Source organism: Labrus mixtus, chromosome 8 (genome assembly GCF_963584025.1).
Source record: "Labrus mixtus chromosome 8, fLabMix1.1, whole genome shotgun sequence".
NCBI classification, from domain to species: Eukaryota; Metazoa; Chordata; class Actinopteri; order Labriformes; family Labridae; genus Labrus; species Labrus mixtus.
In genome coordinates this window covers 11808526-11829067 of record NC_083619.1, presented here as the reverse complement: position 1 = coordinate 11829067, position 20542 = coordinate 11808526, and the positions used below count along the sequence as shown (strand labels likewise).

The window sequence follows — 20542 nt, the reverse complement described above, 5'->3', positions numbered from 1 at the left end:
TGAAAAAAATTCGGCTTCAAAAATTACAAAAATTTCATAAACATATTTCGTCTCCAAAATTGTTGAAAATGTCGGCTTCAAAAATGTTGAACATTTTCCTGAAAAAAATTTGGCTTCAAAAATTTTGAAAATTTTCATGAAAATATTTCGGTTTCAAAAATGTTGACAGTTTTCATGAAAAAATGTTGGCTTCCAAAATGTTGAAAATGTTTATGAAAAAATTTCGGCTTCAAAAATTTCATGAAAATATTTCGTCTCCAAAATTGTCGAAAATGTCGAAAAATTTTCATGAAGAAATTTCGGATTCAAAAAATGTTAAAATTCATAACAAATCACAAAATGTTGAATTGTACTCAGTCTGTAGTGTAATGTGAATCATCATGAACGATTATCACTGCAAACCATCTTAACCAAACTGGGCTCCACTCCACTTCTGCTTGGCCATTATGTATTTCAATACAACACTGACAGGTGCTATCATGTTGAGAAAATAGCAATCACTCAAACTTTAAGTAACACTTTAGACAGGGTATTTGCCCCTTTTTGACCTAAGGTCCCCGAAACATTTTGTTCAATGGAATTTCTCTTCATCAAACTAAAGACTCTTCCTCTCTGTTCTTGTCCTGGGAAAATGGATGTTAGTCAACAGCAGTGAGACAGGTCAATGTGACAGCTCAGGGGTTTCAGTTTGCTTTAGGCAGTGGTAAGAAGCACAATAAGACAGACAAAAAGGACAGAACAGACAGAAAGTAATGTTACTTAATGCCAGGGAGGTGGAAAGAAACAGTAAATTTCCCTTACGAAAACCTGGGAAAGATACGAGCAAGCCAGGCAATTAAAGACCAGTTGCACCAACGTCACACATCTGAATATTATTGGGAAGGGTGATAAACGTGAGGCTTAATGAGTAGCCTAAACTAATTAAAAGCAGATGGGAGACATGGAAATAATTTTTATTTCACAATAATAATATAAATGTTAATTTGCTTAATTTTCATATTTTTTCATTTCCAGTCCTGTAGTCGGCGGTAATGCAACACTTTGGATGCCAACCAAAAAAAACAAAGAGGAAGACGTCATATCCGGTGTGTCGGCTGTCAGGCTACCGCTGAAGTACACAGTTTGACTTGCTATGACTGCTACCGAAAGTCAAAGTGAAGGAAATATTAACCTTTAACTAATAGTGACGGTGGTTTAATTTAGTAACTTCACGGACGTTTGGTACCACTAAGAATCTAAAAATGTTTTCTTTCACGGTCCAACCACAGGTAAGAAGAAACATCGGGCCGAGCTAACATTAGCATTGTTGTTGTTTTTGTTATCCCCTTCATATGATCCTGCTAGCTAGCTAAGTTAACCTTCTTCTCGACTTATTATTACCTTATGATTATTGAAAATTCACTTACAGTGGACAATTTATTGTTATTATTATATTTTTATTTAGCCGTAATCTTAGTGAATTAAAGACTGCGTGCCGGACCTGTCAGATAAATTACTGTACTGAAAGTGACTGCTGATGATTTACTCTACATCTCGATCTAATGACCAATGACATTTAATCTTTATACAACTGTTTTAGTTAGTGCTACCTACATTATGACTGTGATTAATATAATGTTGACTTTGTGACAATACCTTGCTGAACTATTCTACTTCCTGAGATTAACAGTCTCTATTATATTTATTATTATCTATATATGGAAGCTTCATTTGAATGTTACTCACTTGCTGTTTAATTGCATGTGATCACAGGTGACTGTACCACTTAGTCATCTTATAAATGTCCTCAACTCAATGAAGAGCTCAGTGGGAAGCAGCAGCAGTGTCACCTACAAATCAAGAAAACACAAGGAGCATGTGTCACTGCCAGAACCACACTGCACAGAGGTATGCCTCAGTGGGATGAGACACTTCATTCTGTTTCATGAACCTATTCTCAGCTACACTTTTTTTTTAACCATTACCCTTTCCTGTGAAATCATGCACTTATATAATGTGGTATAATGTGTGTGTGTGTGTGCTCAGCCCTTGTGGAACATGCGTGAACTTGGCTTATCAGACCTGGGATCACAGCAGCTGAAGGAGCTGGTGAACAGCGTGTTCCCGAGTCCACAGGAGGCGTCTCTTTCACAGACTGCCTGGAGGACCTCACATCTATCCACACACTCATTTTTCTACAATAAACATGGTGAGCATGGTTTTTAAAAAAAACATTATTTGTTAATGCTGTACTATGAACTACTTGTTGATAAGCAACAATGACCTTTACTGAATCTTTTCCTACAGGTTTCCGAAAGATAACGCTAATACTAATAATCTTTCCTTTGTTCGAAAGGTTTCTCATACGCTGGGAGGCCTGTGTCGGCCCAAGTGTTTTCTAGGCAGCACTCCTCACCTCTCAACTGTGTTGTCACTGAGCTACAATACATGCCAGGTAACTCTAGATCAGAAGCGTTCTTTCAGATTATATGTAGTAAATAGATTAATAATAATGATACCTCCACTGTGTTTGTAAGTATGGGTCCAGAGCAGAGGTTTTAAAACATTGAGGACCAAAACCAGACGGCTGCAGTCAGGCCTTGAGCGACCCCTGGAGTCTGAAGGGTTCACACCATCTTTTATAAAGGTAAGTTCACATGCTTAAGCAAAACCGAGCATGTTTTGGGTATGTGCAGTTTATTAGATTGAATCTTTCTACAAAGTTTTTTTAAGCCTGAAACCACTGCCTCTAGGTCCTTGTCAGATGAAGTGTTTAAAAAGCACCCTGTTTCCAAGTTCCTCACAGGAGCTTTAATATGATATCATGATTTATATATATCCTAATAAGGCACATTTTTCAATAAGTCCTGTGATTTAATCAAAAACCAAAACAGAATTGAGTAATAGGATGCTTGCAATCTGGTGGTTAGTTTGAACCCAGTGTACGGAGGCTGTGGTCCTTGGGCTGGGGGACCCGGGATCGGATCTAACCTGTGGCTCCTTTCCAGCATGTCATTCCCCACTCTCTCTCTCTCTTTCTCTCTCTCTCTTTCTGATTTACAATAATATCCACTGTCCTGTCTCTCTGAGAAAAGCATAAAATATCCCCAAAATAAATGTTCTTTTTTATTTTATTAGCTAATGTTATCAGTAATGCAACTGCCTTTGTGGTTTATTGGCAACCCAAATACTTAGTCCTCCAGCTGGATCTCTAAGCATTAAGACTAAACATACACAGTTTGTCAAGGGTGATAAAATTGAAGCAGTGCTCTGACTGAGTGAATTTTGTTGACAAATCTTACATTATGCTGCAGGGTTTTCTGTCACGTGATAAGGGCTTGGAAGTTGAAAGTCTGGACAGCATTTTGAAGAACAAGAACATACCTGATGGACAGCAAGATGCTTTCAAACGGGGCTTCGCTGAAGGCTTCCTGAAGGCACAAGCCCTGACACAACGCACACAAGGCATGCTTTAATACAAACACTCTCTAAATGAACTAGAAACATTATTAAGCATAAAGCAGTGCTAAGTTTCAGTTTTCCTGGTCCAAATATTCAGACTCTCTCAGGAGGACTCGTCTCATCCTGTTGATCCTGCTTCTTGTGGGGCTCTATGGGATTTCTAAGACCCCCTTTATATCGGGTAAAGGCTCCTTTTCTCCTTGTAATGAGTGTTGTTATTTCATATCCTACATTAAATTATATCTAATATTTTAACATGTTGATATATTAATATATTTTTATAATAAAACTAACATTTGCCAACAAAGCCAATGCATGCATATTAAACATTCAATAACTCCTAATGAAGAAGAACTAGGTCTCGTGTAACAACTGTTTTCTGCAGACAACAACAGCTTGTTCTAACCTGCCGTATTGACGCATTAACACATGTAATCTGATGTGGTTCTTACATAACTCTTAGTAACAGGCAGTCTGATGTGGTTCTTACATAACTCTTAGTAACAGGCAGCATGTGTGTGTGAGTTCATTAACCTTGCCATGCAGTGTGATTTCGAACTTTAATCTAACCATTTTGGACAGTGCGGTTCCGAACCACAACAGGCCTGGACTCGGCGGTGGACCCAGTCCAGATGAAAAATGTGACATTTGAACACGTCAAAGGGGTAGAAGAGGCTAAGAATGAGCTGCAAGATGTGGTGGAGTTCCTTAAAAACCCACAGAAGTTCACTGCATTGGGAGGAAAACTGCCAAAAGGTAGAGTTCTCTTGCACTGTGTTTGAGGCTGGGTCTTTTTGTCAAAGTATGATAACTATAAAGATGACTGCGTTGCCTTTCTTTTCAGGTGTTCTATTGGTTGGTCCTCCTGGGACTGGAAAAACTCTGCTGGCCAGAGCGGTGGCAGGAGAGGCAGACGTACCTTTCTATTATGCCTCTGGGTCTGAGTTTGATGAGATGTTTGTTGGAGTGGGAGCCAGCCGCATCAGGAACCTTTTTAGTACGACTATTATTTTTAATATTTTAATAGCCGGCGCAGTCTAGGCCTGTGAAGGCATGAGCCTGGAATCTAGCCTGAATATTTCTGCCTTTTAATAAGGCAGTTTTTTCTTACCAAAGTAACTTTTCCTGCTTTGCTAAAGTGCTCATGGTGGATTAAGCTAAGGATCTTATATGTAATATAGCATTAAGTAAGGTCTTTTGATTTTTGTAACATAACAATGAGTAAGGTCTTTTTACCTGCTCTTTTGTAATGTTAACAGACAAAGAGTAAGGTCTTTTACCTGCTCTTTTGTAATGTGTCTCGAGATAACACTTGTTATGAGTTGACGCTATACAAATAAAAATTGATTGAATACATTTTTTCCATCCTAAAAATTTGACATTTTCTCTCACTTTTTTTTCTAAAAGCCACTTGTGTTCTTTTCCTAAAAAGAAGGCCCTATGCTTGTGGAAAACAAACAGATTATGCTTGTGCTTCCTATTGTGTTACATTTCTTATTTGTTGTCTTTACTTTTTTCCAGGGGAGGCTAAAGGTAATGCTCCCTGTGTCATCTTCATTGATGAGCTGGACAGTGTGGGTGGGAAAAGGATTGAGTCTCCCATGCACCCTTACTCCAGACAGACTATCAACCAACTTCTTGCTGAGATGGACGGGTAATCTATACATTTAGCTGTTGTATGTCAATACGTAAGAACAACAAGATAATGCAACTGTCTTAAGTTTGACTTACAACTTTGTTTGTGTGCAGAAAAGGACAGCTGTATAGACACAAATCTATATTTAAAAAAATGTTATGGAAATAAATATTCTGACAGTAAATAACGTATGGATAAAATTACCATAATTAGAATCCGTTTGTCCTTCTTAGTAACTTGCAGTTAGTCTTCTGTTTTGATTAATAGGACTATAGATAATAGAGAGCATATCTTATTCACAATACAGTGTAGAACAGTGTTTATCAACACACACATATATTATAAATGATGTACTGAATGGTGGCTACTATCATGTATAGTAGCGCTAAAGATTGCTACAAGACAAACATGACTAACTGAAGGTCAAACTCTGATTAACATGTATCGTGTGATTATATTTTATTTTTTTTAGGTTTAAAACAAATGAAGGCGTGATCGTCATTGGAGCCACAAACTTCCCAGAGGCTTTGGATAAGTAGGTTTGCCTGCACATCTTTTCCAGTCTCTTAAAGCCTGTTCAAATGTCAGAACTGATCATTTATATATACAGAGGTTTTATAGCACAGTCACAGCTGTTTTGATGCACTGACAGCATGATATGCAGACACAGTATTAGTATTTTATTAACGCACTGTTCCTCTCCTTCAGTGCCCTTATCCGCCCGGGACGCTTCGACATGCAGGTGACTGTCCCCAAACCAGACGTGAAGGGACGCACAGAGATCCTCAACTGGTATCTGAAGAAGATCAAAGTTGATCCTTGTATGTTTTGTTATTACGTAATATATGTTAAACCCACACCTGTTTGATAGTCCTGAAACATTGATACAGCACAGAGTTGTACATCATAGGGGAGTCTTTACTGTACTTTAGGTGTAACCTAGTCTAAAGCCTAAGTGCCTGTTTTTGATGAATTTGAGATCTTGGTTAATGTTGTGTGTCATGTCTGCAGCTATTGAGGCAAGCATTATTGCCCGGGGCACAGTGGGCTTCTCAGGCGCTGACCTGGAAAATCTGGTTAATCAGGCCGCCTTGAAGGCAGCAGTCGATGGCAAAGACATGGTCACTTTGAAGGAGCTGGAGTTTGCTCAAGACAAAATCCTCATGGGTGAGTAACGAAGAAGAGTTGGTAGTTGTTAAAGAGAAATCTCATCCTGCAGTTATTATAATCACTTCCTCTTATCACAGTTGGTTTTTGTCTGATTATCAAAGATAATAAAAGTAAATGATGTGCAAAAACAGGGGCACCGGGTAGCCTTGCAGTTATGTCCTGCGTCCCATGTACAGAGGCTACAGTCCTCATCGCAGCGGCTGTGGGTTCGAATCCGACCTCGTCCCCTTTGCTGCATGTCATCCCCCACTCTCCTCTCAACATTTCCTCTTTCTCTACAGCTGTCTTAACCAATGAAGGCAAAACAAAATTCAAAGACCATGAATGTTATTACAATGCATTAGCTAAAAAGAAGTATGGCCAAGATTAACATCATCAAAATGTTATAGCAAATTCTACAAATTGAACTTGCAATGAAAAGCATTAATGGATCTTTTCCTTTTGTATGGCAACAGCTTACATGGCTAGGATCACTGTCAAAAGTCATGTTCAGAATATTGAAATAGGGGCACAGTGGTTAGTGCGCGCGCCCCATGTATGGAGGCTGCAGTCCTCCAAGCGGGTGGCCCGGGTTTGAATCCAGCCTGTGGCTCCTTTCCCGCATGTCGTTCCCCATTCTCTCTCTCCCTGATTCCGACTCTATCCACTGTCCTATCTCTCCATTAAAGGCACAAAAAAAAGAATATTGAAATAGTCTGTTTTCATTATTTTTGTCGCATTTTTTAAAATCATACTCTTACCTAATGTTAACGTTTTGTTTACTTCATTTTCTCTTCTCCTGTAGGGCCTGAGAGAAGGAGTGCAGTAATAGACAAAAAGAACAAGCAAATCACAGCATACCATGAATCAGGCCATGCAATCGTAGCTTACTACACCAAAGACGCCATGCCCATCAATAAGGCCACCATCATGCCCAGAGGCCCCAGCCTGGGACATGTAAGAAAAACCTAAATGATTAGTCTCTGCACATTAAGCTATAAAACCAGGTCTGGAACAAACTGTCATGAATTTAATGGAAATCCTCTCTACCCCTTTAATTCTCAATACTCTTCAATGTTTTTTTTTCCAGGTGTCATTGCTCCCAGAGAACGATCTCTGGAGTGAGACTCGCTCTCAGCTTCTGGCCCAGATGGATGTCAGCATGGGCGGTCGTGTAGCAGAGGAGATTATCTTCGGCCACGAGTACATCACTACTGGTCAGATGAATATCTAAACATTTTTTGAAACAAGAAGCAGAATGTAAAAAAAGTCAGGATAATATCTTATTGGAAGAGGCCTGAATGTAAAAGGGCAACATGTTGTTTCCTCCTCTCCAGGTGCATCAAGTGACTTTGACAGTGCTACAAAGATTGCCAAGATGATGGTGACCAGATGTGGAATGAGTGAAAAGGTAAACTTGTTTAAGAGAGAAGGCTGTTAGTTGTATTTTGCTATATTTTATGGACATTTATATATTTATTTTCCTTTCTGTCTTGCAGTTAGGAGTGATGACCTATACTGACATGACAGCACAAAGCCCAGAGACACAAGCGGCTGTGGAGAACGAAGTCAGGGTCTTATTAAAGGTTTGTGGGATCATTTACAATGTTACAATTCACCTAGCAGACGCTTTTATCCAAAGCGACGTACATCAGAGAGTAAGTACAACACTAATCCATTCATACATCGCCATCGAAGCAGAGGGCGCAATGCAGGGTTAAGTGTCTTGCCCAAGGACACATCGGACATGTTGCTCACCTGGGGATTGAACCCTCGACCTTCCGGTTGAGAGGCGACGACTCTACCAACTGAGCCTCAGCCGCCCTTTCTAAGGACATCTGAACAATTTTATATCCGTTCATTTTGTTTATTCAATTTCAGTGGAACATTTGTCTTTGTCTGAAGCCTTTTTCACACATGCACTCTAAAAAATATTTGGAATATTTCAGGACAGGCTGCATCTAAAATCTTCCTGACTTGCTTGTTCACACATGCACTTCACAGTGGGAGACTTTCACTAGTCAATAGACTTTCACACAGTGTAAACACATATATCTGAAATCCCTGTAAAAGTAGTTACTGAACAACTAACTGACTTTTTAAACTCAGGAAAAAACCTCCCTTCATCCAGTGCAATTCAGCCTTAGAAAAAAACATTTAACGTATATTTTTTAAGATTTAAGATTTACTTTTATTGATCCCCGCAAGGGGAAATTTCAGTTTTTACACTCTGTAGGTCATGCAACACACACATGCACAAACAGGATCCTATGGACATGCACTAATGGAGAGATGTCAGAGTGACGGAGCTGCCTACAGTGGGCGCTCCAGAGCTGATGGTGGGGAGGGGGTTTGGTGCCTTGCTCAAGGGCACCTCGGCAGTGCTCAGGAGGTGCTATGGCACCTCTCCAGCTACCAGACCAACTTCCATATTTGGTCCGCACCGGGACTTGACCCTCCGGTTCCCAACCCAAGTCCCTACAGACTGAGCTACTGCCGCCCTTTTAGTGTATATTTTGTCTCGGTCTCCTGTCCAGGGAGGACATATGTAAATTAGCTCATAGCTAACGCTGGTATAGCTTAGCGGCTGTACATGGTCGCTATCAAAATAATTAAATGTCTGGATAAGAACATACTGGTGTGCAGAAAAGAGTATGAAGCAGCTTACATGCACAATGATCACGCCACTTGCACACTGGTCCTGTGGCCTTGCTTGTGGTGAATTATACTGAATACTTCCTGCTGCCTTCACACAACATTTTACCTGGGGGCTGGTAGGAAAAAGTTGGGGATGAAAAATGATGCCTATTTTGTACCCACATGCAGTTAACCAGGAAGATTTCAGGAGTTTTGTGCTTGAGTGAAAACACCATAATATACGCTGTGAATACTGTTTTCATCTATAAATACTATTTTATGTGGTATTTATTTCATTTTTATTTGTATAGGGACAAGTAGGGAGCAAGTAAACTGTTGCAAACGCTACAGCATTTATAGCCTGAGCAATGCCTGTCCCTAGATGGGCCTTTAAAATACATAATACTCAACAACAGATGCACATAAAACAGTACCAAACAAGCACAACAGTAAACAGACGGAACGATACAGGGTACGAAGAATCGTACAATAAAACAAAGTAAAACAGGAAGAGCAAGATCATACATGCCTACAAGACTGATTCCTCTTTAAGAACTGTTTCAGTTTGGTAAATATTGTTTATTTTTATCCATTGATAAACTGATCTTTTCTACTTTCACTGTACTGCTCAGGGAGACTCTTTGCAGTTTCTTTGTTTTGCACAATGACAAAGAAAACATATTAAAACTGCTCAGGTTTTTAAGAATGATCTGGCTAGTCCAACATAGTCATAGTCCAAGAGTCCAACATTTATTCTCAGGCTCTACAGGTATGATTTCGGGTCTTTTCTAGTGGCTGCAGGCATACCTGTGATTGCTGACACATCTGTCTGATAGTTGCAGTTACAAGTCTATCCACCAGGGGCTGCCATTTAGGCCGCATGGAAAAAATTCAGATCTAGAACATAAAGAAAAATCTAAACTTTTTCTGGCCTTCACTTCTCTCGCTTTCTCCAGGAGTCCTATGATCGCGCCAAAGCCCTGCTGAAGTCTCACGCCAAAGAGCACAAGAACCTGGCAGATGCTCTGCTCATGTACGAGACTTTGGATGCCAAAGAGATCCAGCTGGTCCTGGAAGGAAAGACCCTTAATACCAGTTGAAAGTAGCAAGGACACCATCAATCAGGCGGGGCAGAAAAAAAAAAGGAGAGCGGTGTTAGGTTTTGAGAGCTCAGCAATCAAGGAAGGAGGAATGGACTCAGGTCATTAGCAACAAATTATAAGTGATATTTGGTATACCTTCATGCTGTCACCTTCATGTCAACCCATCAATATTTCCAAAGACAAAACGCTTTTCTGTGTTGAGATGTTGGGAGGGGGGGGGGGATCTGTGCATAGTTGCACAGAGTCCCCCCCCCCCACGGTCTTAGATTGATATTATGGTAAAGGGAAAACCTGAATGTAATGCTTATTTAAGGCCACAATGTTTCCATGCTATGAATGCACCTAGAATTTCAACTCCTCAGTTGTCCTCTAGTGGTGGTATTCATTTCATTTTTTATTTGCTTGTGTTTTTCTTCATCAAGCTTTCATTATTAGGTGTTGTGTTTGGACTCAGATTATTTTATATTTAGAATGATTTGAAAGTCATGCACATACACACTCCCCTCTTGCTGAACCTTCTGCCTATGTCGCGGTTGCTCATTTTAAAGGTGGCCTTTTGGGGAATGTACTGTTAGTGTAATATTCCTTTTGAAGTAGAAGTAAAAATATAATGTCTCAGCACTTTAGATAAGTGTACAAACTGAAAATGCACTTGTAAACTTCTTCTTGTAATTTATTTCATTTAATCTGTATGTACAGATGGTTTGAAACCTGCTGCTTAGCTTCAGAAAGCATGCCACATTCACACACTGGGGTTAGATTTTTAAAGTTCTAATGTTAGCCCAATTAAAAAAAAAAAATCTGAATACAGTTTAGATTTTTTTTTCATGCAAATGTGTGGATTAAATACTGTTAATCCCAAAATTATTTTTTTTAAAAGGCCAGTCACTGACACTATTCTTTTGTCATCACTTTAAAACTAAGATTTCTCTCATCTATGAGTCTATACTTTTTGGTTTGAACACTTTTAAAGAAAGGTTAGGATGTGCCAGCACTGTTAGTGCAAAAAGGAATTCAAACTGTAACAAGTCTAAATTGGAAAGTGATAGCCAGGAGTCTTATTGTGACATAGTTATTTCTCTATATACAAATTCATATTCTAATTATTCAAATGAAATTATTTTTTAACTCCTGTTGAGATGACCACCAGCATATGTTTAACTTCATAGCTTTACCTTGTTTTCCGATATTTGCTTCAATATGAGACACCATAACTTCTGTTTATTGGCCTTTTGCCCATGTTAAACTGTACATATGATTGGGATGTAGTGGGATTATTGTATATAGATGTATAGTAAATGCTTTTATGCTGAGAACACATCCAATAGCTGTCTGCCGGTGATTGAAAGATGGCAGTGGTAAATGAATGTTTGTGCAGCTGAAATAAATAAGTATCCAAAAGAAGGAAAAAATATGTTGGATTTGTTTGGAGGTTCTGTAAAGTTGATCATATTTGTTCCTATGAGTCTTTAACATGCAAAGTACTTTGTTGCAGTTATCCAAAATGCACATCATTTTAGACTATTGGAAAAACAAAATAAAATAGAATCAGACTCTTCTCCAAATTCATTAGTGTGACGCTGACATACACAAAAAAGAAGTTAAAATCTGAAGTATTTTTCCACAAACAGAGCATGTGAAATGTGAGTGTGATACTGATGGAAACACTTTAATGTAATTGGTCCTGCAGCTGTACAACTGGGCACTAAAAGTGGTTCTTAAACAATGATTATGCTAACAAGGTCAAGGATGATGATGAAAGATTTTCCTTTCAGGGATACACAATAGAAATTCACAGATGATGCAAATTCAAAGCACACAAAATGTCTCAACAAATGCAATGACAGGAGCATACTGCAACTAAACCATCAAATAGACACAAACTAACAATTGCAACAGAGAAGCACTTTATAACTGGAAATCATAACAAAGTGGCTCAAGGCCTGTGTGTGTGTGTGGGGGGGGACACTATACTTCCGTCCTAACAGCCACAAGGGCAGCAAACTTTTTACTCTATGATTATGTGGAATCTTAGTTAGCAATGTTAAAAGGTTTTGTTCAGGCTAAGCTAAAGGGAAACAAATATTGCCGAGTAAACAGGCTTTGACCAACACCCTAACAGAGGTTTGAAGCTTATTCACGTCTTCCACAAATATGTAAAACATGTACACAAAAAAAATCAAGTTAATATAGTCATTGCCCAATCATTTGAGTTTTTTTTTTAACTTTTTATAGAAAATGTGGGAACAATTCATCGCCAAGTTTGACTTCCAAATCCCCTCTAAATCCACTACCAACAGGCCCCACTCAATGTCAGAAACACCGGAATAAACACTAAGCCATGCAGCAGTCCAAACATAATCACAAGAAACACAATTTTAAAGAAGGTCCTAAATATGTAACTCCCAGACATGGAGAGCACAACCACTCCTAAGATTGTGGAAAGAGCTCCTTGCAGTATGGGATAACCTAAACGTGCCAAGGCATCCTTTGCTTTCTCATTGACATCACTCTTTAGACTGGAGCTGAAAGTGTAAGAAATGTGTGCCGAGAAATCTACAGAAAATCCGATGCACATGACCAGGTTTATCATGGAAATGGAGTCCAGGCTTATGCTCCACAGTGCCATGAACCCCATCACACCAACAATGACGGAACAAATTGCAAAAGCAACCCATGCCGAACAAAGAGGGTTGGGTGTCAGGATGAGAGAGACGACAAGCATCACGATCACAGCCACCAGGATGGTTTGAATGGTGTTGTCCCTGATGATAGTGTACTGGTCATAGTAGATGAACGCAGGATGGTACACCAAGAGATTGACTGAACATTTATCTGCTGTTTGCCTGAGTACAGTCATCAAGTCTTGCATTGGTGTTTTGTTTAATGTCTGGATGAAAAAACGAGAGGCTTGAATGTCATTGTCTACTGTTAAGTTGAAGTCTTGTGTGAACATGAAGTTGAGTTCTAAAAAATGTTGCAAATGCATTTGGAAGGCATCTTTAGAACTTATATTGACATTGGTCGCAATTGCGTACTGTTGAAAGGAAAGAAACCAAGCCAAAGTATTGTTGACAAAGTCTAAACTTTCAAATTTTGAAATGCAAAGACACAGATGCTTCAGTTGGTCCTCATCACAGAAATTGAAGGGCTGCTTTACTGCTACCATCACATTACAGCTATATTCAGAGAAGTGTTGCCTCTGATTGTTGTAGAAATCAATCACATATGAATTGTCCAAAGCAAGATTCCGGACATCGAGTCCCTGCTCTAAGATAAAGCAGCCATAGATACTTACAGCCAGATAGACTGCGTAAACTCCAAATACAAACACCTTCATAGATTTGTGGGTTAGAATTGGGCCATAGAACTGCTCAAAAAAATGGCTCATGGACTCAGGTTCTTCCTTTTCTGAGATTCGATTGTAGCTACCCCCAACACAGCAGATACTGAAGACTTTGGACTTCTCCGATGGTAAGTCTTCTGGGACTTTGGCACAGGTGAACCAGTGCTTGTTCCCTGCTTCCCTCTGTCCGTTCAAAGCCATGCATGCCCCCAAGAAAGTAATAGTGTACAAATAGCAGAAGCAGATAGAAATCCCGGCATATAGGCAGAAGGATCTGACAGAACCAAAGGGCGAGCCGCAGCCCAGAAAGAGAGCCAGAGCATCAGTCATGGTGGTGATTGAGATGGAGACAGCTGCTTCCTTGTAGGTTTCAGCTAGCCGGTCAGGGACACTGTCCAGAACACGGGTCCTCTGCCAGCAAGATATCATGATGAACATATCATCCAGGCCAATACCTATGGGTACATTTAAGGGGAGACAGGGAATTACACAGTGAATGTGACCCAAACATTACAGATGTTGTGCTGTGAAAAACCAGGTGAAGTTGCACTGCTTAAGTACAACATCAGTTAGAACTGGTCCTTATCTTAAGGCTGTGCCTCTTTTAGAATCTTTTTAAAGGACACTGTAGCTCTATGTTAAATGAGTTTAAGCTCCTTAAAGAACCAATGAAGAACTTTATTTTTGGTGGCCGATTTGGACAAAGCGGTTTGTCTGATACCATTGTTGATCCTGTCATGAATGTCAATCTTCTTGCTGATTGTCTTGTTTACTTTTGAAGATCTTATAGACTTCTTGAAAATGCAGACTAAGTTGTCTGGGTGTATTTTTAATTTTGCTCCTGAAATCCATTGGTATTTATTAACTTCAGATGATGAAAATAAGTACACTTTTGAACTTGGAAACCCTCATTGTCAATATTTTTTTCTGAGTCATTTTGATTTTTGGCAAACCAACTGGCAAAGTTTTGCCAGGGGAGACCTCACTGGTTAATCTAGTAAATGGTATGTCACACTAAAAGAGAAGTATACATTCACAGAGATAATCATCATTTTGAAACAGGGGCATATCTTGTGACATTTACACCTGGTTAGAAACATGCTTGGACTAACCATTTCTATATGACATTGCATAGTAAAAAGTCATTTAATGTCCATGCATGTTAACTTTTTATGTCAACAGAAAGTCATGTTGCTTTGAGTATACTCTCTAAATTAGATTCAGTAAGATCTCATTGACCTGGATGTTGAACCTACCTAAAATCATGAAAGGACAGGAGGCAACTGTCATAACAAAAGGTTGATTCAGCAACAAAAGCAACCCAAAACTACTCAGGACAGCTAGACCTGTTGAGAGGACCCCACAGGAGGCCACCCACACCTTAGTCCTTACAGTATCCAACCTAAAAAAAAAGAGGAAATCAGAGCTTAAAAAGGAAACATTAAAGTAAATCAGATAGCACATCAAATACATGTCCAGCAAAAGTTTGACTGACCTCCAGCATGATAGGATTGAAAATGTGATGGCAATGGCGTAAGTGTTTGAGAATAAAAAGATGACAGAAGCTGGAGTTTTTTGAAATTCCCACTGCATCGACATTGAGGTGGAGTATGACACCTAGAAAAATGATTAATAAATCAGAAATGGATAATTTTACAAAAACATTTTTTAACACTTGCGTGTGTTAAAGTTGTGCTTACCTGAATGGAAGTTGATGAACAGTTTGAGACCAAATTGACAAAGCTTTCCAACCAAATGTCAGTTTTTGTTTTCTTGTCTTCACGTAAATAGTAATGGAGCTGTATGGCTTTAGCACTTTTAACAGCTGAGTTTCCCTTGTCCAGTGTTACACTCCCTAGACCTAAATATAAAGGAAAACTCTTAAAACTAGAGTAATACCATGGGAATGTCAAATTTACTTCTTCTATATTGTTTGCGTTGTATGCAATAATATCTAAAATATCATTTGAGGAGCAGGATCCCATCACCTGAGCACAAACATCTACATATTCAAATGACTTGTTGTCAAACTGCACCACCATACTCCTAACTTTAAAGTCCAATTCTAGGATGTGCTGAAGTAACTCCACAGTCAGAATATTTCTGTCACTTGTAGCTATGAACGTTGCATAATTCCCATCTGTACTTAGTCTTAGACGTGAAAACATGGAATCATTTCCAGGAAAGGTTTCTTGGATGTATCTTCTCTCCGTCTTGGCAGGTCCATAGACAGGCGTGAACTGCTCTTCTATGTTGTTTGACATTCTGTCCTTGAGGAAATAAAATCCGCTCCCCAGACATGTTGAGAGAATAAGAGGGACGATCAAGAACCACCAAGGATGGGATCCAATAAAATGACCCAGCAGCTTGAAACAGATGCGTAGAGGTCTCTCAATGCAGTCTGTGTGGAATCTGGCCATAGCTGCAAAAACTCAAGATCTGTTTTTTCTTATTACAAAAAAAAATAAATTCCTGCTGTTTTCTACAAATTTCAGACTGACATTAGAGAGAGCTGTGGGTATTCACAACTGTCTGTATTTATTCTGCTGCAGACTCTTTTAGCTCCTCTTTGAGATAACATGTGCACACTAACAGGGTCAGCCTGGTCTGTAATGAACAGAAGTAACAGAGGTTTGAGGTCTTGATGAAAAAGCTCATTGAAAACTGTAGGTGTAGTATGGCTCACTGGTTCCCTTCAATACTCACTGTTGCTGGCCTACAAAAGCCTAACCCCCCCAGGTGATTCCCTCTCATGGTTGAGGTAACGTTAAAATTGTAGGTACTTGAAGGTTAATGAAAGGTAGCAAAGGCAAAAAACAAAGAGGTATTATGATGTAGGTTGTTTAGACCAGTGGTTCCCAACTGTTCAAGCCTCAGGACCAAATACCAACTCCTTTTTTAAGATTGAAACCAAATTTCTGGTATTTTTCAATCAGTCAGATATATTAAATAAAAAAAGTTTGGACCTGGTACAAACCATTTGACAAAACAAAGAAAAAGAATAACAGTTTTATAACGTTTTTACATAAATATTTCAACCTCTAAATGGTTGTATCACTTATCTTATCCTGTATTTTATTATTATTTTATTTATTTTTCATCGGTTTTATTTATTGTAATGTACTACTTTCAAAATCGTTTGAATAAAACAAACAGTAGAGTACAATGGCAGGTGCCAAGCAAAGTTTCAAAGAATATAAAAACACTACACAGTAAAATATTCTGTTTAATTATTGAATCTTATTTTATGAAGTAAATCATTTGTTGTTGTTTTTTCACTAGTGTTATTAAATATTCAAACTCAGGACAATCAATAATTTATAGGCACAAAATCAGTTATTTACATGTAAAAAAACAATTAAAACAAACAATTAAATTAATACTAATTTAAATACTTAAGTTTAATACTTAAAATATGTAAATGAATAGGTATAAGAAACAATAAAAAATAATTCAATTTAATATATAAAATTAATAATAAATAATTAACATTTATTCCAATTTATTTTGAAACCACGTTAACCTCTATGACGTCACGCGTCGCAGGTTGGGCGGAAGTTGAGCGAGCAACAGACTTGCAGGCTGTCATCGGAGCTATTAGCCGCCTGCCGCCCTAAAAACAAGTGAAATTTACCGATAAAAGTGTTGACAAGGTGAGGTCAAACTAGCTCGCACGGGAATATGGACGAAGACGTGCTGACAACTCTGAAGCTGTTGATTATTGGTGAAAGTGGAGTCGGAAAATCCAGGTTTGTCTTGTGTTTGTACAAGGCTTACTAGCTAGCTTATTGTGAATGTTGATGTTCTTGTTATGTAAGTTTAGTTTCCACTGCTCAACAGCTGCTGCTGCTGCTACAGCCAACTGGTCGTGTTGTTGTTCTTTCTCCACCAAGTCAGGACAAATATTTTATGTCTATGTGTTGGAAAATGAGCTCATCGTGAAGGTCTACGTCACAGCTGCTAACTTTCAAAGTTTTTGATTGACGATCAAGATAAAAATATGTCTTAGAAATTCAGCTGTCAACATCAAAACTGGACAGTTGTTTTGATCCTGTATCTGTATAATGTCTGATAGAGAGTTGGGTAAACTACAGAGGCCTTCTGTGGATGCCTGACTTATTCCGTCATATCTTTCTCTCCCAAACAGTCTCCTCCTGAGGTTCACAGATGATACTTTTGATCCAGAGCAAACAGCAACAATAGGTATGACACACACACACTGACATGCAGCACGAATACACATTAACTGCGAGAGGTAATATAAAGATGTTTTAAACTTGAGAGTTTAATTTCCCCTTCTCTTCCCTCTTTTCACGACTGATCAGGTGTGGATTTCAAAGTGAAGACACTCGCTATAGATGGGAACAAAGCAAAGCTCGCCATATGGGTAAGAGTGAAGTCGTTAAGCCTTTTGTCTACTGATTATCTGTTGGCAGGAAAAACACGATGATCTGCAGGATCTCTCCACTAGATGGTGACATTGCGTAGCCTGAAGCAAGGAAAGAAAATAAAGAAGAGATCAAACTTTCTTTTAGGAGGCATTGTACTTAACTCCAGCAAAATGTTCTCAGTATTTTAAATGAAGTTAAGATTAATTATGTTTATGATTTTGCACAAATATGAATCTGCTAGCGTCTTCAGCCCGTTGTTTGCATGTGGAGTGTCCACTGCTGCATTTAAGTTCTGTTTATGCATTATTACTGTTTGGTTAAGCTCTCTCTAACGTGTAAAAGCCTGTCCAATATTTACTCTAGTCCGGCTTCTTTCTCAGTCACTCACTCTTTTCTCTTCTTAGCTTCATCTGCCACCGTCCTTTTCTGACTCTTAGCTTCTGCTAATGAAACAGTACCAAGATGGCTGACGGCTGCTGTGTGACTTGTAGACTTGACAGGAAAACATTGGTGTAGACATTCAGACTTATATACCTGTTGATCTGTTGAAAGTCTGGTGTCATTAGAGTCTTTTGCTCCCATTGATCATGAGTGTGTTCACTTCTGCAGGACACGGCTGGACAGGAGAGGTTTCGAACCCTGACGCCCAGCTACTACCGTGGTGCACAGGGAGTCATACTTGGTATAATGTCATGCTTATAAAGCCACTCAACCCTTCACTACCAAACCTAGAGACCTATTTCTTTAAGAACCATAAGAACCATATCCACTCCCTGCTTTTTGTAGCACTTTCTTGAGACACAATAGTTTAAAGGATACAGAAACAGTTTAGGACTTCTTGCTTATAGTAACAGTCGTCTCACGTTGAAATTAATCACACTGTAGTAGAGAAGGTTAGCCACCGGGGAAAAAGGCTTCAGATAAATGTTTACACTTTAATGCAGCCATCAGATAAGTAAGATTTCCTGTTAAAATTGCCTTTCATTAAAGGATTTAGCCCCACTCAAAGTAGAAATGTACCCCTTCAAAATATGCCCTCTAATCCCAGTACTTTGTTTCTGTGGTTTTTGATAGTTTACGACGTCACAAAGCGCGACACTTTTTCAAAACTTGAAAACTGGCTGAATGAACTGGAAACCTACACGACACGCAATGAGATTGTAAAAATGCTCGTTGGGAACAAAATAGATAAGGTGAGTCATACTGTGCAAGTTTATATACTCTGCCACTGTTCAATAGGCATATCCTCTTAAAAGTAATGTTCAGTTTATTGGCTAAAAGATGGATTTATACCTGACTTCTGAAATGATTTATACCGTAGGAATTAAAAATGTAAAAAAACAACAACATAAGAAATAGTTAAAGCTCTTGTATAAATGTCATCAGGCCTTGGTGTTGTTACAATTGTGTTGCTTCCTTTAACACGTGTATCCTGCACGTAGAAAATGTCATAAAATATCTTTTCGGTTTTCAGGACGACCATGAAGTGGACAGAAATGAAGGGCTGAAGTTTGCTAGGAAGCACTCAATGCTTTTTATTGGTAAGTATTCATGTTGGAGTAACATCACACATGGTCATTTAAACTAACAGAGCCATCAAACGTAGCTTGGAGCCATGAAAGGCACCACTCTGGACTCAAAAGTCAGAGCTATTATTGCTTTGCTGGAGCAAGTCAGGACACAATTGAGTAAATCGTGCATTGAGTTTTTGTTTATACGTTTTTTTGTGCATTTTTGAGTCTTTACTGTCAGATCTGCACTGAAAGATGCAGCCACTCCAGCAGAACAGCATTATCATTACAATCAAGCCATTTAACAGATCCCTGTCTACACGTGTTCCTGATTCTCATCTCCAATCTGCAGCTCTCTGGGAAATTAGGTTAACGTTTCTGTGGAGTTTCCATTTCAGAACGACTAAATGAAGGGTTTTTAAAAAAGGGTTGGGCAAAAAGATGTTGTGGATAAATCTGTTGTGTGGATGTCTTCATCCCTCTTGATGTCTTCTGCTCTTAAATTAAGTCATTTTGTACTTTAAATGTCTTGCTTTCACCACATGGAGTTTTTTCTAATCCCTCTCGGAAATTTGACTATCACTAAAAAGAAAGATGTTTTGGATTGAGAAGCTGATGAGGTGCTTTTTTTGCTTTTGCTAAATTTTGGAAAGTGCTCCATTGTTTTTGTTGGCTGATGTCATAATTCTTGCCTGTTTGTTTTGGACAGAGGCTAGTGCAAAGACCAAAGATGGTGTCCAGTGTGCCTTTGAGGAGCTGGTGGAGAAGATCCTCCAGACTCCAGGTCTTTGGGAGAGTGAAAACCAGAGTCCAAGGGTCCGTCTTGGGGAGCAGGAGCAGGGTGGGGGCCGGGCATGTGGAGGATACTGCTCAATACCTTGAAAGTGGACAGAACCAAAGAAACAACAACCTGATAGGAAACACTAAAGACCAGGAACAGAACGGGAAAAGAGAGAGGGAGAGGTGGAATCAGATGAGTACCTTTTTAAAAAGCTGGAGTAGTTCTGTCTGTCGAGAGGACTTTGCTGTTTGCACACTACCTTTTCAACCATCATCTGTCACTACTTTCTATTGAAAACATGAATGAAGCATCATGAAGAAAAAGCCTCTTGTCTTAGGAAGTAAAGCGTTTTAATTTGACATAACCACGCCAAGTGTTCTTCAATCGGATACATGTCTGGTTTGGGTTTAATTTCCTGGTAACAGTGATTCTATTGTACATTAAGGCAGCAGGTTAAAAGTGTTCTGCCTATGACATGTACCAATTTGGAGGTTAGAGTGCGTAGCTTGTCAAGCAACATGATCCAATATAATCAATAAAGAAGTCC

At 39.0% G+C, this 20542-nt stretch overlaps 3 protein-coding genes across 4 annotated transcripts; 2 read left to right on the top strand and 1 right to left on the bottom strand.

Moving 5' to 3' along the window:
* Positions 1-1086: 1086 nt before the first annotated feature.
* LOC132978936 (ATP-dependent zinc metalloprotease YME1L1-like) lies at positions 1087-11378 on the top strand. Of its 2 annotated transcripts, none has more exons than XM_061044312.1 (18): positions 1087-1268; positions 1753-1887; positions 2026-2188; positions 2336-2434; positions 2517-2626; positions 3294-3444; positions 3539-3622; positions 4045-4197; positions 4286-4438; positions 4963-5095; positions 5550-5612; positions 5786-5898; positions 6089-6244; positions 7032-7183; positions 7317-7443; positions 7564-7637; positions 7726-7812; positions 9820-11378. In XM_061044312.1, exons 1-18 carry the CDS (start codon positions 1242-1244, stop codon positions 9961-9963), a joined length of 2124 nt encoding a protein of 707 aa, XP_060900295.1. In that variant the 5' UTR covers positions 1087-1241; the 3' UTR covers positions 9964-11378. The 2 variants fall into 2 exon arrangements, with proteins under 2 accessions (XP_060900295.1, XP_060900294.1); XM_061044311.1 differs by having other exon boundaries at positions 4024-4197.
* A 249-nt stretch (positions 11379-11627) lies between these two features.
* Positions 11628-16264, bottom strand: LOC132978935 (patched domain-containing protein 3). The gene is made up of 4 exons (XM_061044310.1): positions 15013-16264; positions 14808-14929; positions 14569-14714; positions 11628-13767 (listed from the first exon to the last, which is right to left on the bottom strand). Exons 1-4 carry the CDS (start codon positions 15730-15732, stop codon positions 12257-12259), a joined length of 2499 nt encoding a protein of 832 aa, XP_060900293.1. The 5' UTR covers positions 15733-16264; the 3' UTR covers positions 11628-12256.
* A 593-nt stretch (positions 16265-16857) lies between these two features.
* LOC132978934 (ras-related protein Rab-18-like) lies at positions 16858-20243 on the top strand. The gene is made up of 7 exons (XM_061044309.1): positions 16858-17061; positions 17460-17515; positions 17638-17699; positions 18313-18385; positions 18778-18896; positions 19178-19244; positions 19924-20243. The coding sequence occupies exons 1-7, from the start codon at positions 16994-16996 to the stop codon at positions 20094-20096; spliced, it is 618 nt and encodes a 205-aa protein (XP_060900292.1). The 5' UTR covers positions 16858-16993; the 3' UTR covers positions 20097-20243.
* Positions 20244-20542: the final 299 nt, after the last annotated feature.

Coding starts and splice junctions, on each gene's coding strand:
- LOC132978935 (XM_061044310.1), bottom strand. CDS start 15,732: ATGGCCAGATTCCACACAGACTGCATTGAGAGACCTCTACGCATCTGT. Junction 14,715..14,807: donor TCAATCCTATCATGCTGGAG/GTCAGTCAAACT, acceptor CTTTTTTTTTAG/GTTGGATACTGTAAGGACTA. Junction 13,768..14,568: donor CTGTCCTTTCATGATTTTAG/GTAGGTTCAACA, acceptor ATGTACCCATAG/GTATTGGCCTGGATGATATG.
- LOC132978934 (XM_061044309.1), top strand. CDS start 16,994: ATGGACGAAGACGTGCTGACAACTCTGAAGCTGTTGATTATTGGTGAA. Junction 17,062..17,459: donor AGTGGAGTCGGAAAATCCAG/GTTTGTCTTGTG, acceptor TCTCCCAAACAG/TCTCCTCCTGAGGTTCACAG. Junction 18,386..18,777: donor TGCACAGGGAGTCATACTTG/GTATAATGTCAT, acceptor GGTTTTTGATAG/TTTACGACGTCACAAAGCGC.
- LOC132978936 (XM_061044311.1), top strand. CDS start 1,242: ATGTTTTCTTTCACGGTCCAACCACAG. Junction 3,623..4,023: donor TAAGACCCCCTTTATATCGG/GTAAAGGCTCCT, acceptor CATTTTGGACAG/TGCGGTTCCGAACCACAACA. Junction 7,638..7,725: donor GATGTGGAATGAGTGAAAAG/GTAAACTTGTTT, acceptor TCTGTCTTGCAG/TTAGGAGTGATGACCTATAC.